Raw genomic sequence first — 18,249 nt, forward strand, 5'->3', positions numbered from 1 at the left:
TTACAATTTTTTGCTGTGAATTATAAAAGTTTTACGGTGACCAATCAGAATGCAGCATTGACAGTGAAAATATAATTTTTGATTGTTTAGGGTTATTAGTATTGTGCGCGAAAATGATGTAAATATACTTTTGTGTAGAAAAATATGGATGCGTTAGCTGCTCACATAAAATTGCAACGTTGTAATGCAAAATAACAAGGGCAAATAACTCTGCAAAATAAAAATTGGCGGAATATAAACCTTTGGCAGGAACTCTAAGTATTGATGGTCTTCTGTAAATGGATATTGAGAAAACAAATGTACAAAATACATAGAATATTTCCTTCTTTTTTGTTGTATTACCAGGAATATTTCATCTCACTTCGCACTCGTGAAAAATAATATTAAAGTTTCCCACCCTCACTCGGTGAAATATAACTGGTATTCATCAAGAAACAAGGAATACTCTCTATACAAACCAATGTCGATCAAGAATATGAAATGTTGTCATATCAGTCCGTATAAAAATTTATGTAATACCGGGTATGATGAGCAATGTAGTAATATGATGTCAATGATTTAATTGAATGTTTTGGAAATGTTCCTTTCATATCATAAAAATGTCTTTTTATCACATAAATGGTCCGTTCAGCCATGTGTCTTACGACCATTGTCATACATATCGTAAAAGATCCCACTCGTGGAATAGCACTATTGTGACTGTCATACAAATACACAATGACGTCATAATGAAAATACTGATGTGTTATAATGATTGTCTCTCAATAAGTTGGAAACAACAAATCCTATCTGATTTCACCACTGTTATATAGAAATGAAAATTGAAATGTTTTGTCTATATAATATTTCCATATGAACTAGTTTATGTGATAAATAGAATCTTACAATTGTTGGCTACATACTCAAGGCTCATTGACTACCCACACTACTATCAAATTCTTGAACTGGTTAAATAAATTACATATTAACATAGCCACTCAAGACATGTAATACCCTCCTTGCCTTTACTGTAATTGACCCCAATAAGCACACCGTGCAGGGCATTTAAAAATTTGAAAAAAGAATACAACGGTTTCTAAATAAGACAAAATGATAGCAAACCTATACAGTTTTGTGTAGATTTTTGGTCCTCAGTTATGCGCAGGCAATTGTAATTGAGGGCCTCAAAGAGGGACGAGGAGGGCGCTAATAGGGGACATGAGGACCGAATACGTTGATAAAATTGAATTTACATCAAATCAATAATATAATATGATGTATTAAGTCCATAAGTTGAATCATTAATGTACTGTTTTGTGTTGATAATTTATAAAATGATGTAGAATTTAGTTTATATTAAATAGTGTCACATCAGTATCTTAAATGTCTCAATATGTTATACCTCGAATGTGATGCTGATACCTTAGTCAGATCTCTAGCTTCTAAAGCTACCAATCAATGTTTGATAATGTATACTGATCTAAATTTTGTTCTCATGATGATAGCCCATATTGCCAGAATTTTATTCATTGTTTGATTTTTATTGCTATTTATAATTTATTTTTATTTTTCGCTGAATGTTTTTTTTAGACATAACTCATTCACTCCCCTGAAATTTCATAATGGACTAGTCTAGGTTTTGATTTTAGAAGAGTCTAAATGTGTTCAAGGGTGAATGAGTTAATCGAGATTGATATTTTATTGATAAAATAGAAGTGTGCCATGGTTATTGTATATCATAATATACAATTTTGGGAAAAAACAATTAAGTTATCATTGAAAATAAGTCCCATGTAAAATTAGTCCCCTAGTGAATTACAGGTTATTTTGAGAACAGCAGTTATGAAGGAAAATAGTCCCTGTTAAATGCAAAGCGTAGTTAAAATTAGGAATTGGTGTTGTGTGGAATATTTAGATCAATCTTAGACTTAATATTGTAATAATGATGAAGACAGATTTTTAGGAAATGGTTTGATGTGAATATCAATAATTTTGTGATTTTTAATGAAAAATTTAACAATATTGACCAAAGAAGAAACATATGATATGTTTTATCTATTTCTTATTATTTTGTGGATTAAATATTCTCAAAACAAAAAGCACACTGACATATAAGTTTAAAAACTTAAAATAATGTTTCATTATGTGTAAATTTTTTTTTTAAAACAAAATTTGCGTTTTACATTAAAAAAAAGTATATTTTATATTATTACTAGAAAATAGTCCCCCATGTGAATATTGGAATCATGATGACGGAAAATTATCGATAGAGAATTGTCCCAGGTGAATATTCAATAAAGTTAAGAGTACGGGTTAGTTATCATTAGAAAAAAGATCCAGTGGGAAATTCTATGTCATTTAGATTACTATTAAAATTAGTCCCATGTGAATTGTTACCCATTTAAAACTGCAGCAATAATGTTTTTATGTCTGAATATTAAGCATAATGAAATGTGGCAATGTTTAATTTGTTTTTGAAAATCTATTATAAAGACATTCTATTTAATGCTGTCACTAAAAATTCAAAAAAAAAAAAACTCAACCAGGATTATAAGGCTTCAATAAAAGGTTCCTTAAAAAATGAAGTTGACCGCCATGTTTGAAATAATTTACTTTTAGTTTTTGTCTTATTCACAGAGATTTTATGTATCAAATATCACTATCTTTATACAGATTTGCTTATATATTACATGTAGTTTATTAGATGTTGTTGCCATATGGTTTTTTGTTTTTTTTTATAATTCTCATTTGGATAATCAATTTTTGTTGCATATCGTATAATAACATTTTAAAGAGAAATCTATATTTTATACATATGTTGCTGCTTCATTCCAGCTAGTCATTCCAGTATAGTAGACTGGCCACTGAACACTTATATAAAACTGAGTCTCTGTATTGTCTGGTTCTAAGCTTCAAACTAGGGGGAGATAATCTGGTTTCTTGATATAGGTATCAATCAAAGGGGATATAATATCTAGTCCCAATATGTCAAGAAATAAGGGAGATAAATTTGAGAATTTTTTTGTTACTTTGCTTCAATCTATGGTAGAAATCTAGTAATGTCCTAGTTCTATGTTTAGAATAGGGGGAGATAATCCAGTATATATCTGATTTTATGTTCAGAACTAAGGGAGATAATCAGGTTTGTTTGGTTCTATGGATCAAACTAGGGGGAGATAATCTGGTTTCTGGATATAGGTTATCAAATCTAAGGGGATAAAAAGTTCAAGTCCAATATTTCAAGAAATAATGGAGATAATCTAATTTGTTTGGTCCTATGATTTAAACTATGGGGAGGATAATCTAGTATGTCTGGTTCTATGTTTCAAACTAAGGGAAGATTAAATTTTGTATGTCTAGGTTTATGTTTCAAACTAAAGGGAGATAATCTGTATAATCTCCACTCCTTATGTTTAGGAGATATAAATCTGGTGTTTTATATGATCTCCATGTTGTAAATTAGTGACAGAGAACTGGTAGTAAAATAAGGTGGATTTTGAAACAAAATCTCAAGAAATGTGGCCATGTGCATGTAAATCATTGTTTTGTGTTGGTAATATAAATGTATTAAAGGCCCATTACCTTTCCGGAGCAAAATATAAAGGTTTCTTAAAAAAAACATTAATAACATCAGAAAATGCATACCGATGACCTAAAATAAGGTTACGACACCAAACATATGCAAGATTTCCTGCGTAATATATGAAAACAGTGGAGAGTAAATTCGCTGTTTTGCCGTCTGGCGCAGTGATAGTCAACTACCGCGCGGTATTTAGGACGACGGCGGGAACATAATACGACCCGCGTTATGAAAATAAACATTTTATTTATTTTAAACAAATCGTTCAGAATGTGATGAATATGTAGTATTAATGGTAAGTTAATAATTTTTTGCGACTCTACAAAATTATCGATCTTGTTTTACATTCCTATTTTAAAAATTAAAAGCCGTTTCGGAAAGGTAGTGGGCCTTTAATATTTCTTCTTTAAGGGGCATTGCTGTCTTTGAAATAGTTTTCAAATTAATACGAAATAAAACCAAATTAGGAAGAGTATAATCTTTACATCATTTAAAAATGTCCTCAAAAATCCATCCATAACTGTTGTATCAGTAATGGCTGCAAAAAAACACCATAAGAACAAAATTCTTATGTTTGTGGATTCACAGCAACCACGAATATAACGAAAAACTGTCTACAAATTAACTCATTCACCCCTTACAATTCATAATGAATTGTTCCAAAGTTTGAATCGGAAGAGTTCATATAGGTCGTTTTTAGGGGTGAATGAATTATAAGTTACATGTGTCTTAGTGACTGGGTTGAGTGTTTTTGAATGTAGGAGATACTTTTGGAATTAAAAGAGTTATGAACATTGATTAGGTACAATTATATCTATAAAAGTTGAACAAGCATATGATCAATGTTAGCTTAGATCTCCATTTATTAACATAATTTATAATCGTGATGATTTTTGTAATATGATGGAATAATTACCCATGTCTGTCTCGTTTTATTCTAATGCGTCTGATTTTCATGTGTCAGTTTTGTCTTGCAGGTATTTCTGTTATTTTTATTATTTGAACAATTTGTCTTTATTTATTACTGGTGACAATCCTATATCTTTATAGCTCAGGTATTCTGTTACGCCATTATACCAATCATCCTCAATACTCTAGGGGTTACAATAACTGAAGTTATATCTACCCCGGGACTATGTAATAATAAAACTGAAAGCAGCGCAGGAGAAAAATTCTGAACCAATCAGGGCCTGCAAAGACTTCTTTAGAAGTCTACAGAGAGAGTGATGCCATACAGTCAATCACAGTGTAACAGTATTCAATTATTTCAATTGACATCAATGGACTAAATTATCTGTTCTGTTGCCTCCTATTTAACTATGAGATAGTCCAGGGGTGGATGTAACGTCGGTGATAATAACCCCTGGAGTATCGATGAAACCCTACTTTATCTTTCATATCATGATGAAGTCTGTTTAGTTTTCTGGCGAGAATGTACACTGGACCCTCGATAATCCGGACACCTTCGTTCCCAGCCTAAACCGTCCGGATTACGAGATAATGTCATCAGGTAGTTTTGAAAACAGGGATCAATTTGCTTGTATAGTAATTATATCTACACATGAAACAATCAATTTTATCTATAGCAAGCGCGCTAGGGGCCAAATACTTAGTTATTGGGAATTTATATGTAGTTTGAAGATTATAGCATATTTGTACTATTTTATCTTGGATTAAAATCTGCAGCTTTCATATCCAACTAAAGTTGTTAGTCCGTCACCTTTGTCTGCTAGGAGCTCTATTCTGTATTTGCGTATTACAGAGTTATCTGCCCTTGCTGGTAGTTATTGTTTGTGACATCATGTGCTTGCGTGAGTAACATCTTACCTTTCAGAAATAATGATATCACAATCTATACCTACCCGCAAGGGAGATAACTCTGTAAGATGGCAAGAGAATACATTGATCTCTTTAAGCTCTTGATAGACTCGGGGAAATTGTTGAAACATAATATTTTATGGACCTATTGATGCATATCTATCCCATATGAACAATAACTTGTGAGATTGTATATATATATATGTTATCCCAGTGATGGTTTAGATTCATTTATTTACTTTTGTCAACTGCAAAACTGGGAACAAAATCTAGCAAAGAATTACCTTGGGTAGCAACATATCATGTCTAAAACTTTCATCAAAATTCATCACCCAATGACTGCGGTACAGTTATATTAGTATGTAATGTTAACATGCTTGCACCACAGAGTTTGATAATGTATGGTGCTTTTAGAAACTACAAATTTTAGACGTTGTTAACCATTTTTATATAATTGTTTGCCATAAAATTACATTTACGTTAATTTCTGCTTGAAACATTTGTGGTGGATTTTAATTTTACATTAATCAGATAGTATAACTACAGTTGTGGTTGTATATTGAAATCAGTCAGTTTTATCTGTACGCTTTTAATTTGCAATTTATCAGTTTTGCCATAGATACATGTAAATTGATATATGACCATTGCATTAATATCATGTTTTTAAGTTACAACTAATTTTTTTTAAGCTCTCCTGATTTTGATGTTAGGAGAATGGCATTGTGTCCATCTGTTGGTCAAGTTTCTAAATCATTACTAGTCATCAACTTGTATTTTGAAAATCCAAGTTTTTTACTGCTCTTTTTGTTTAGTACATGTACTATAGATTAATGCATGTAGTTTTTTTTTAACTTTCATTTTCCCTTGGTCCTTAAATATGTATATTGGATATTGAGACCAATATGAACAAAGTTAGCCAACATATTGCAGTCTCACATTTTAACAATGATTATCGATGAAATTGTATTGCCTTTCAAATATATATGATGCATTTAGAAATCGTGAGGTCAGAGAAGTTACATTGAACAAGAAACATACTTGTAGCTTTCTGTTATTTCTAATGTGGAAAATGTGTTTTGTTTTGTTATCAAAGATAACAATCTTTTAAAAGTTTTTGAACAAAAAGCTCATGTACATTTTTTTAATAAGTAGATTGTTCTACAATAGCATTGTATTTCATGATTACACAGATTTATAAGTTTGTTCTACAATAGCATTGTATTTCATGATTACACAGATTTTTAAGTCATAACATGAGGAACAAATCGTACAGGTAATAGTTATAACCTTGCATACAGGTAATCATCTCGTTATAACCAGGTACAGGTGTTGTTTGCACAGTATGATTTCAATAAAATGATGAAGTCAGAGGTAATATCTCCGGAGTTATTTTTCAAAGTGATTTCATTCATATTACCTTAAAGTCATGCAATATCCCAAACTTCGTACTGCCAATTAACCACTAGTGCTCTAGTGCTGAGTATCGTAGGGAATTTCACGTTATGATACGTATCGCGATATTGTGTTGCGATACATGAGGTATTGCGATACATAATACAAAAATTCAAGCAGGTGTTTATTTTATATTTTAATATTACCGACAAGTTTAAAATTGTCTTTGATTAACCTGAGTTCATTTTCTGACAACTTGAAACATCTAAATCAAAGCACAAACACTTTTAACAGTTTCTGTGCCCTATTTTGAATCTAAATTTCTCAGCTGGGCTGCTATTTTTGTTTGTAAGGAGAGGTTATTCAGCAATTATAGGGTGCATACTACTATTGCTAGACATATCGCGATACAGTCTAACTGACGATAGGATTGTATCGTGAAATTTCAGATCGATTATATCGATGAATCGTTACAACCCTATTAACCACTATAGGATGACACAGGCTCGCCTTGGCTTTTTGAAACAAGCTTGCCCTTGCCTTTTGGAATAAGCTTAACTCTACCTTTTGGAATAAGCTTGACCTGGCCTTTTGGAATAAGCTTGACCTGGCCTTTTGGAACAGATAATAAGCCAGAACGGTAACATATTGTTAATATTAAAATTAACAGGACTTTAGTTTGTTTAAAAACAACATACACTTTCTTTCCTCTTTTGTATACTTGTTTATTTTTATGATAAATCTACCCACCAATAACGCACAATACATGAAAATATCATATGAGGAAAAGTGAGACATCTATAACAACCTAATAGCTTTGTTCTTGGTTACAACAAAAACACATCTCTTTCATCACATGCTACCCTGGTTTATAACATAGGAATGATGGAATTGTTGGAAATCATGGACAATTTTCACCAAAATGCAACTTTGTAAAATTACGGCACCACACAACACTCGAAATAATGTACTATACACTATTCAGCTTTCTGGTCAAGATACAACAATGCTTTAACAATCATTCATTCGATCACAAAACTTTTTTTGTAATAAATTCAATTTTTTTTCATGATTTGTTATATCATTTTCAAGCATGATTATCAAAATCATAATTTGGTTATTAATTAATGACTTGATGATATACAAAAGTTCAACACACGCACATAACATGTAACATGTTGATCTAGTATAATACACACATAGTAATAACCTTCCTCGTATTTATTACATGTAAATGGGTTTTAAAACAATACCACATCGCTTACAATCATATGATATATAATAACAAATAGAGATCAACATTCATAACTGTCTGGAAAATCTTAATTGTCGATTCATAAACAGGTTGAAGCACTTGAATATATGGAAGTTATGTCTTATCAAGCATAAATGTTCTTTTATGTTTAAATTTTTATTTTTCAATTTTTGGCTCGTGAATGAAGCCAGCATTGAATACCACAGGACTCTGTACAGAAAATGAATATCAAACTTGTAGTATATCTCAAGCTCACAGTATACCAAACTAACTTTTGTCATCGGAATAACATCTGTAGACACCTATACAACAATCATATCCTCGTTTCATTACACAAGATTGCTTTCAAAAGTTAAACGTTCTAGATAAGTTTGAATCTACATTCTGAAATCAACAGGATTTTATGTTTGTCTTGCATACTAAATGCACCACAGATTTTTCATTATAATTAAAACCTCGGAATGTTAATCAATGATAATTACACAATGACCAATAATTACGGAAGTGACTATAATATCAACGTACACACATTCATACTATCACATCATCAGCTATGTCTATGTAGTCAGCAGATGAGAACTGTAGTCATTATTTCACAGATTTAACAAATAGATCATTTAACATCGATTTCCCACACTTGACTTGTCTTCTTGCTGTCGAAAATGTAATTGAATTATAGAAGACTCTGTAAACTTTATTACTTTACTGAAGTTCTCGTAATTATGGCCTTTAAACAATTAATATATTACCACAGTTCTTATGTATACACGAGCAAAAAAAAAAAGGTTATTTTCGCAAATTGTAGTTCTTGCAATAAAATGAACATTACAAACCTGTGATAGTTAAAATATAAAATTTCTCACCTTTTTATTTTTTTGGCTAAACAAATAGAATTTTCATATTTAGAATCAGTTGTTTTGAAGCTGAGAACGAGGACAATTTTGAAATTCCTCAGTTGTGAATTACCTTTCATTCAAAAATATGAAAACTTAATTACACGACAACTTACGTCTGGTGACTACATGGGTGGATTTTTTTATAGAGTAAGGGGACTGGAATATCAAACAAATACAACAACATTCACACCAATATATATATATTTCATAATCTTAACATAATCAGCAGAATTATAAACATATCAAAATTAAAATATTCCTATTAATAAATAGTAACGACATGAAATCACCATTAATTTTGTCCTCATCAGACAAGACTAGATACATAATGATACACCTTCTATACATTTCTACTCACTCACATATGGTTAAGTTTTACACTATTTGTTTTACAGATTTATATCAAATTATGAATTGTATAAAGCCTGAAAGCGTTAACCCATCAAACAAAAGAAAAAAAAGGGTTATTTTTTTAATTTCTTTCTTTCAAAAAAAAAAATTTATAATCTTTTAAGAAAATTTTAAAATTGACAATACCATCATTTGAATGCTTCAACTTAATACATACACATATATAATGGAAGTCTATCTTGTGGAAACAATTATCAAACTGAATGTTCTTTTATCTTATTTGTACTAGTTGTACAAAATATGTGTAATATTAAATTATTTGTACTAGTTGTACATAACAGGTTGGATGATAATACACAAACAAGTTTTATGTCATTGGTAAATGTGTGTAATTGGAGAATCATAATTCATTCACCTTTGACCTTTGCGATAAAATTACATCAAATATGTATCAATCATAACCATTCTGCTGGAAAGCTGTTGCCCAATACAGAAGATTTGTTCATACCATACAAGTAAAGCCGATTTGTACAACTTGTACAAACTTGATAATGGAGACCAGTATTATGAAGATCTACTCCTTCTTTAGTCGTGTGGTTGTCATTCTGTATATGATGCTATCCCTGCCGGGGTCAATGTTCCACATGCCGTAGCAGACGGCGAACAAAACGATGGCCAGGACGATCATGAACCACAGAATGATGTTGAATATACTTGAGTAGTCCTCATCGTAATCCTTGGATAAGTTCATATCGGGAATGTCGCCGGTCACCTGTCAAAACATTAAGAAGGACTATCGTATAGGACAAGTTCATATCGGGAATGTCGCCGGTCACCTGTCAAAACATTAATACTGAATGTCGCCGGTCACCTGTTAAAACATTAAGAAGGTCAATCGTATAGGACAAGTTCATATCGGGAATGTCGCCGGTCACCTGTCAAAACATTAATACTGAATGTCGCCGGTCACCTGTCAAAACATTAATACTGAATGTCGCCGGTCACCTGTCAAAACATTAAGAAGGACTATCGTATATAGGACAAGTTCATATCGGGAATGTCGCCGGTCACCTGTCAAAACATTAAGAAGGACTATCGTATATAGGATAAGTTCATATCAGGAATGTCGCCGGTCACCTGTCAAAACATTAAGAAGGACTATCGTATATAGGATAAGTTCATATCAGGAATGTCGCCGGTCACCTGTCAAAACATTAAGAAGGACTATCGTATATAGGATAAGTTCATATCAGGAATGTCGCCGTCACCTGTCAAAACATTAAAAGGACTATCGTATATAGGATAAGTTCATATCAGGAATGTCGCCGGTCACCTGTCAAAACATTAATACTGAATGTCGGTCGCCGGTCAAACATTAACTTGTGCCGCACCTGTCAAAACATTAATACTGAATGTCGCCGGTCACCTGTCAAAACATTAATACTGAATGTCGCCAGTCACCTGTCAAAACATTAATAAAGCCTATTGCATAAGACAAGTTCATATAAAGAATGTCACCGGTCACCTGTCAAAACATTAATAAGGTCTATCGTATAGGACAAGGTCATATGTGGAATATCGTCTGTTAGAGTTTAAAAACCGCAGAATTGAAAATTTACGATATATTCTTAATCATACCATGAAACTTTGCTAAATTTTAGAATATGATATGAAAAATCATTTCCAAAAGTTATTCTCCTCATAAGGAGTCATGTGGTTAAGATGTCTGAACTAATTCCAATAAACCTTCCACCTTTGTGTGACAAGGTTGAATCCTATCTGGGACAGTTACGTAATGACTGTAGGGCCGTTTTCGGTTATACGGTTTGGCTGATGGACCTCGTTGTTCATTTATTAATTAAAGACGGACCTGGTGATTTTACATTGTTTTCAGACGAGCCTTGGCAAAGCCCTCACAGGCCTGTATCAAAAACTGCAGGTCCGTCAGGACTTATACTTGAAATAATTACTTTAACCAACGGTCAAACCGGTTGTTCCGAATAAACGAAAACGGCCTAGGTCAGCAGTTGTCTTCGAATAGTCTATCGCGACTTTCCTCCATCTCTTCATATTGTCACCACCTTAAATGACCCAGACTGTTAATAAGATTTAAAATAAATCAATCCCAATCAAGCTCTGATAATATTGATGAATACTTACCTCAGCGGCCTTGAGACTGCGGACCTTCCTTATGTAACCTGGAGTTTGTGGGGTCAAGGTCAATACCTCCACTATAACATTGTCTTTATAAAGGTGACGGAAGTCGTCGGTAATCTGAAGAAATCAAAACTTGTGTAAAAGCAATCACAGAAAGCTGCAGAGCAAAATATGGATACTGTAAACTAACTTTCTCTCGCGTGCAATTTATTTTCGTGAATTTCGCGATCAAGGTAAATTCCCAAAAGTTTATATCCAAAAATTGATTTCTAGGGCAATTCTAGCACAATTAAATTCAAACATATCTTCATTCAATTTTAAATCTGCGAAACTTAGTCTCCGCAAAAATATTTTGAAATGGAAATCCCGATAAGTAGTAGCCGCGAAAGAAAGTTAATTTACAGTAAAAGGGCACATAAAATTTTGTGTTAAGTAAATATATGCTCAGGCCCTAGTTTAACAAACACTGAGACTTGTAAACATGAAATTCCCTATTTGACAGCATTACAGTTAAGAAAATAAAGTCTAAAGTTAACTAAAGGAGACTTTCTTAATCTCTGTAATGCTTTCCTATGGACAATTTTATGGTTAGGAGCCTCTTAAAGATAAGGAAAGTTGAATGATGAAGCTGGTTCCCGGTATTGTAAACATGGAAATTATCGCGGGTGGTTAACTTCATGATTTCTTACGGTAAACCATGCGCGTGGGCGTTATTTTCTAGATCAAGATTTAACTGAGCTCTTTTATTTGTCTTATCCTTAAAATACAACACGTCACAAAACATTATGTGTAGGGCAAAATTTCGCGATCTTGTACCACTCTACAGCATATTGTAAATCAACAGCATTGTCTAAAGTGTCAAACTTTAAATTTAGATGACAACTTTTTACCTGCTTTACACCTTTTAGTACCCATGCTTCCTTGGTCATTTGTCGTCTGATATTGACAGAGATATTTTGTACTTGGTAACATCATATATCAACATCCATTAGCCTTTTATCAAAAGGTTCTATCAAACTTGTAGACTTGAAAATACATGATCATACCTTATGGATGAAATCTGTTACAAGGCTTGAAGCATCTGACACCTCCGAAGATCCAGCTCCGTGTTTCTCAGCAACGTCTCTCAGACCACCGATGTTGAAGGACAGAAGATCCGGAGATTTAGACAAAAGCATCTCTGGTTTGTTGGACAACTGTTAACAATGGTGGAATGAAAATTAGAATCAACATCAAATCTAATCGGGAAGGTCAGTTTTACTCAAGAACATGTCTACAAAATTTATGAACAGAGAAAAAAAAAGCACTAAAATAAAGTTGCAGAGATGTTTGCCACAAGAAATTACTAAACTATGAAAGTTATCATATGTATATTTGCATGTTCTCGATGTCCTTTACATTCCTGTTATAGTTAATGAATAATTGTCTAAATTGGACGAAATTTTTAGTATTTTTTTTTTCATTCCGACTTCAACAGCAGGGGTTCAACTTTTATCAATTCTGAAAAGTCCATATTGTCAGTGCTACCATATTCCCCTGTATAGAGACTGCCTGGACTAACATATTCCCCACAGTATGAAATATCACAAAATATACATTGTCAGGGCCATGATATTTCACAAAATATACATTGTCATGGCCATCATGTTTTGCAAAATATACATTGTCAGAGCCATCATAATTTGCAAAATAAACATTGTCAGGGCCACTGTATTTCACGAAATGTACATTGTCAGGGCCATCATATTTTATAAAATACACATTGTCAAGGCCATGATTTCTCTCAAAATATACACTATCAGTGCCATCTAATGCTAACATATACATGGCCAGGGCCACCATAGATTAACAGAATCATCAAAGTAACCCTGGTTATAATAATCCAAATATAGAGTAAGTTTGTGTACAGTGTTAAAGACATCCTGGATCATCTGTAGCTCTCCCATCAGCTTTAGGTGAGTTGGTGAAGAAGTATTGAGTGTGCCAGTGGCCAGGGTCCGACTGACCGAGTCTACGTCCATCAAACGGTCAGCCATATGGCGCATCGTGTTGGGGATCTTACGGAATACATCAAAGTCCGAGTGTACATCGAAAAACTACAACAGAGAAAGTCATCAAATTATTTAGTTACAAAAATAGCCTGTAATCTTAACAAAGTCTGACTCTACGATACTAACTCTAAAATACAATAAACATACATTGTACTTATTTCAGTGGTAATTTTATTTAAGCGCTTGTCGCTTTTCAAGCTGTCATTCAAGCGCTAATTCATGTCAAACCTTAACTACTGCTAATTGCATGAAAACAATTACACATGTAATTTTAAGATTATAAGCATAATTTTCTCATTTCTTTTAGTTATCAATTGGGAATTTTTTTACCAAATACCGGGAACTAAATGCTGTTATGATCATCAGGAATAGGGTAATGTTAGATAGTCAACCTGTAACATTTTATCTCAATGAGATACGTTAGATAGTCAACCTGTAACATTTCATCTCAATGAGGTACGTTAGATAGTCAACCTGTAACATTTTATCTCAATGAGGTACGTTAGATAGTCAACCTGTAACATTTTATCTCAATGAGGTACGTTAGATAGTCAACCCGTTATACACAGTAAAAACACACAGCTGTCAAGTTCTCTTTGAAAAATTTAACTGCATTGTTTACTAAAATCAGTTGTATAATATATTCTGTTAGAGATATTAATTAATTACGCTGTTGTCCACTCCAGCGTCAAGGAGAAGAGGGGTCTGGTCGAAGAAGGCGTTCTGTAAATTGTTCATCAACTCCCCGATATCTACACTCGCTACATCCTACAAAAGAGAAAATTATAATTATAAATGAGTCAGGTTAATTGTACAAACCAATAAATTATTACTTAAACAAATAAGTGTAGAACCAATATATGTACCCGGTCTTCTATACCTTTCGGCCGAGTACGGTGTATTTACATATAACGGTTCCTATGTGTCGTAGTGGCGACCATCTCAGAAAATCACTTGGGCACTATTTTCTATATTTTTTTTGTAGGTTTCCAATTATTTTATGGATACATGTACTTATGTATTATTTTTGTGTAAAACAAACATAACCACCATTCTTAAAATCTACCGTACCAATCACAAGACGTCAAATTCATAATTTGTAGACTTGTCGTATAATTTTGCTTCTAATAGACCGTCATATTTATATGTGAAAAAAAATAAAGTCTTGCTGTGAATTTGTTACTTTGTACATTTCAGTTTTATTTCCTAGCAGTTAAGTGATATACAACAAGTACAATAATATGCATACAAACATTTTGATAATGGTTTGCATAATCATTACTTTGCTTCATTAGCAGTAATAAGCACAAATTGTAGCTCCAAAGACGACACCATTATCTGTCTAAAAGTCTTTTGCATAATCATTACTTTGCCTCATTAGCAGTAATAAGCACAAATTGTAGCTCCAAAGACGACACCATTATCTGTCTAAAAATCTTTTGAGCTACAATAATATTGCAGCATAAATAACTAGTAGGAGCCTAAAAATGTACGGCCAGATCAGGATTCACACATGGGATCCTTCGAGTCTAATTTTAATATGGTTATTGACAAGGTTAACCTCCAGGAACAATATCAAATCACCACATTTGCACTATCCATTTAAGCCAAAGCTGTTATCGTTATACTTACATTGGTGACGGGGTACTTGGCAACACTTTTGAGAGGGAGTGGATTCTGTTTGATGCCATCGTATCCAGTCACTGAGATCAACACGTTAGCTTTGGGCCGTTTGAACAACGAGCCCTGCTTAAGGCCATTCCAAGACACCTCCTGAAGAAAAAAAAGTCAAATTGTATATATGTACACCTGGTAATGAATTTCATGATTGTTGGCTTTTGAAGTTAACTTCATGATCAAAAGTGGGCCAAAATTTAACTAATTCACCCCTAAAATTTAATAATGGACTGCCCTTGCATTTGATCCAGAAGTGCCTAAATGTGTCTTCCTTGATGAATATGTTAAATGAGTCATCACTTCAGCTTTCTGAGAAATGATGACCTGATTTCTGAATCTACCAAAGGTCAAAGGTCAACAGGATGCCCGAGTACTGTAAATATGGAAAATAACGCAAGGAGAAAATTTACGTTAATTATGCATAGGACGCTTGATCGGAAAATTTCCTCCGCACGTGATATTTTGTACGGGTATAAACTTTGTTGTTAAAATTGCATTTTTCATGAAAATAACAACACACAGTGAAAGATTAATACAAGAAAATCAAGAAATTAAGCTCTCATGAAAATATCTTCATTAACACTATCTAGTACGAGAATACTGACCTGTGCTGGAACTCCAAGGGTATGGGAGATAACTCTTGGTACATCACTGGTTTGTAACTGTTCGGACTGTTCTTGAAAGTGAACATACTTAGGGGCATGTGTCACCACCAACTCCTGAGAGACCGCATGAGCTGTAAATAAAAACAAAAATCATGATGATCTGGAATTAACTGGCCATGGTATACAAAGTAACTACTGTATTCACTGTAATTAGCGCTTAAATAATTGTAACAAGGGGGGGGGGGCACATATTAATAAACCAAAATGTAAATTGTGGACGAAAAAAAGTCAGCCATATTTTCTGTACTCATGACACATTAATCTGTTACAGTAAACAAAATTTAACATGCATATATATATGCATTTTTCATCCTTTGGGACGCATTATTATTATGCCATGATTCACATGTAAAACACTCACAAGTTCATGTAATATGGGATACAATGCTGATATTAGAGCTTGAGGCATCACATAATCTTAAACATTGTTAAATCAAAGGGGGCGTTTATACAATTTAAAACGATGCAGCGATATACAGCATGTTAAAATATGTATCAGCATGTTTAAATATGTATGTATATATCGATATGCTACAAAAAACCGCCACCGGTACGCACATACCAGTATACCGGTATATTGATCCAGCCATAATTTAGAAATTTAGATTATATTTCTTTTGTTAACATATTGATATCGCTTCAATTTATTTGAACTTCGCATGATCATGACCTAGGTGAACATGCGTATGTATCCATTCGGGTCCAGAAACGTATTGCGGTAGATCTGAAGTTTGATAATATTGACATCTAACGTTAGTCCAAGACAGTACAGAAGAATACAAAATGACTTTTGTCGACGCGTACGTATATTCGTTATCTATTATAAAATGGTCGGTGCAAAGGAATATCCAAAATATAGATTATAAGTTAGATGGTAGTCATAACTGATCCCATATTAACCAATGTCTAATTTCGCGAGAAAGAGCCAACGATATGTATTTCTCTCTAGCGAAATTCTTGTGTTGTTAGCCAGGTAAGGTCATTCCCTCATTGGCGATCAGCGGAAACTGCCATCCAATAACAAACAAACAGACCATGTATCAATCGTTGAATGGTAATGGCTGTGTTATTTTCATATTGTTCATACTAAATCGTGAAAATAGCAATGCTTAATCTATATACTTTACCTATAATCAATCCAAATATTCCAGCAAGATATAGCGGAAGTTTCCTGTCAGTCGCCATTTTGGATAACCATGTGACACGACGTCAGATCAAACGGAACTCATCGCGTCTTTGCTTTTCTCTATGAAAACGTCCGAGAGATCTATCGCGCAAAGTATACCGGTAATGCTCGGGTTAGTGCACCGCCGTGCCTGGCGGGGTTTGTGAGTTGGCAAAGTGTAAATAGGCCTACTTCAGAGATTGTCAATTCATTCATTTATTCTAAACCATGCAGCTTGAAATAATTGGCTAATTTTAGCAAGGCTTTCATCTCCATTTGTAAATTACCTTGTTCTAACTTTTATTTATAAGTGAGAAACCTTGCTTAAGTAAACACAAATAGAGTCTAAAACAAAGATTGTTATTTTTTCACAAAGTAGATTCGTTTTCATACACGTATCTAGGAGTAGACTCTATATTGATGAATTAAAATGAGAGATTTCATAAAAAAGAAATTGAAATTATTAAAACATTCAAGAAATGCTATGTTTGCTGTTTACAAGCCTTTAAGATTTTTTTTAAGAATCATTCCTCTTCCTACGGTATCTATATTCAGTTAATTAAAAATATACAAATGATTCTCTCGGTATTAGCAGTATTACCGTATTCAGTACGTAGAAGTAGGGGGTCACGAAAATATTACAGCTATATGCAAACGTATACTTAATTGGTATTATGAAAGTACGTGTGATACATAGTATATGGCGAATTAGGGAGATTCCATAACTATATAGAGCTTAAAAACAGAATAATTATGTTCTGGCACATAATGATCACAACTAATAATCTGTCTAGCAATATACATGCGCATGTATATAAGTTGATGTTTAACTTATACAAACAAATACTATGATGGAATTCAAATGGATGCATAATGTTAAACATATTTTCGAAGAAATTGGTGTTTATTAATGTACGTAGGACTACCAGAATAAATGTACTGCGACGATTTTCGTTGTGTTTTAGTCCATACGTATGTACGTGTTTGATAGTTGCCGAGATCGTAATAATACTTTAAAGGCCCACTACCTTTCCGAAACGGCTTTTAATTTTTAAAATGGGAATGTAAAACAAGATCGATACTTTTGTAGAGTTGCAAAAGTTATTAGCTTTCCGTTAATATTATATTTATCATCACCTTCTGAACGATTTGATTAGAATAAATAAAATGTTTATTTTCATAAAGCGGGTCGTATTATGTTTCCCGCCGTCGTCCTATAAGTACCGCGCTGTAGTTGATTATCATTGCGCCAGACGGCAAAAC

General features: G+C 33.1%; 1 protein-coding gene across 2 annotated transcripts; it reads right to left on the reverse strand.

The window, feature by feature from the left end:
- Positions 1-9,437: 9,437 nt before the first annotated feature.
- On the reverse strand, positions 9,438-17,079 carry LOC138308228 (renin receptor-like). Of its 2 annotated transcripts, none has more exons than XM_069249209.1 (8): positions 16,949-17,079; positions 15,762-15,892; positions 15,112-15,252; positions 14,149-14,247; positions 13,336-13,524; positions 12,475-12,624; positions 11,432-11,545; positions 9,438-10,043 (listed from the first exon to the last, which is right to left on the reverse strand). In XM_069249209.1, exons 1-8 carry the CDS (start codon positions 17,004-17,006, stop codon positions 9,846-9,848), a joined length of 1,080 nt encoding a protein of 359 aa, XP_069105310.1. In that variant the 5' UTR covers positions 17,007-17,079; the 3' UTR covers positions 9,438-9,845. The 2 variants fall into 2 exon arrangements, with proteins under 2 accessions (XP_069105310.1, XP_069105311.1); XM_069249210.1 differs by lacking the exon at positions 9,438-10,043 and adding an exon at positions 10,283-10,342.
- Positions 17,080-18,249: the final 1,170 nt, after the last annotated feature.

This window comes from Argopecten irradians, chromosome 14 (assembly GCF_041381155.1).
Source record: "Argopecten irradians isolate NY chromosome 14, Ai_NY, whole genome shotgun sequence".
In the NCBI taxonomy this organism is placed as follows: Eukaryota; Metazoa; Mollusca; class Bivalvia; order Pectinida; family Pectinidae; genus Argopecten; species Argopecten irradians.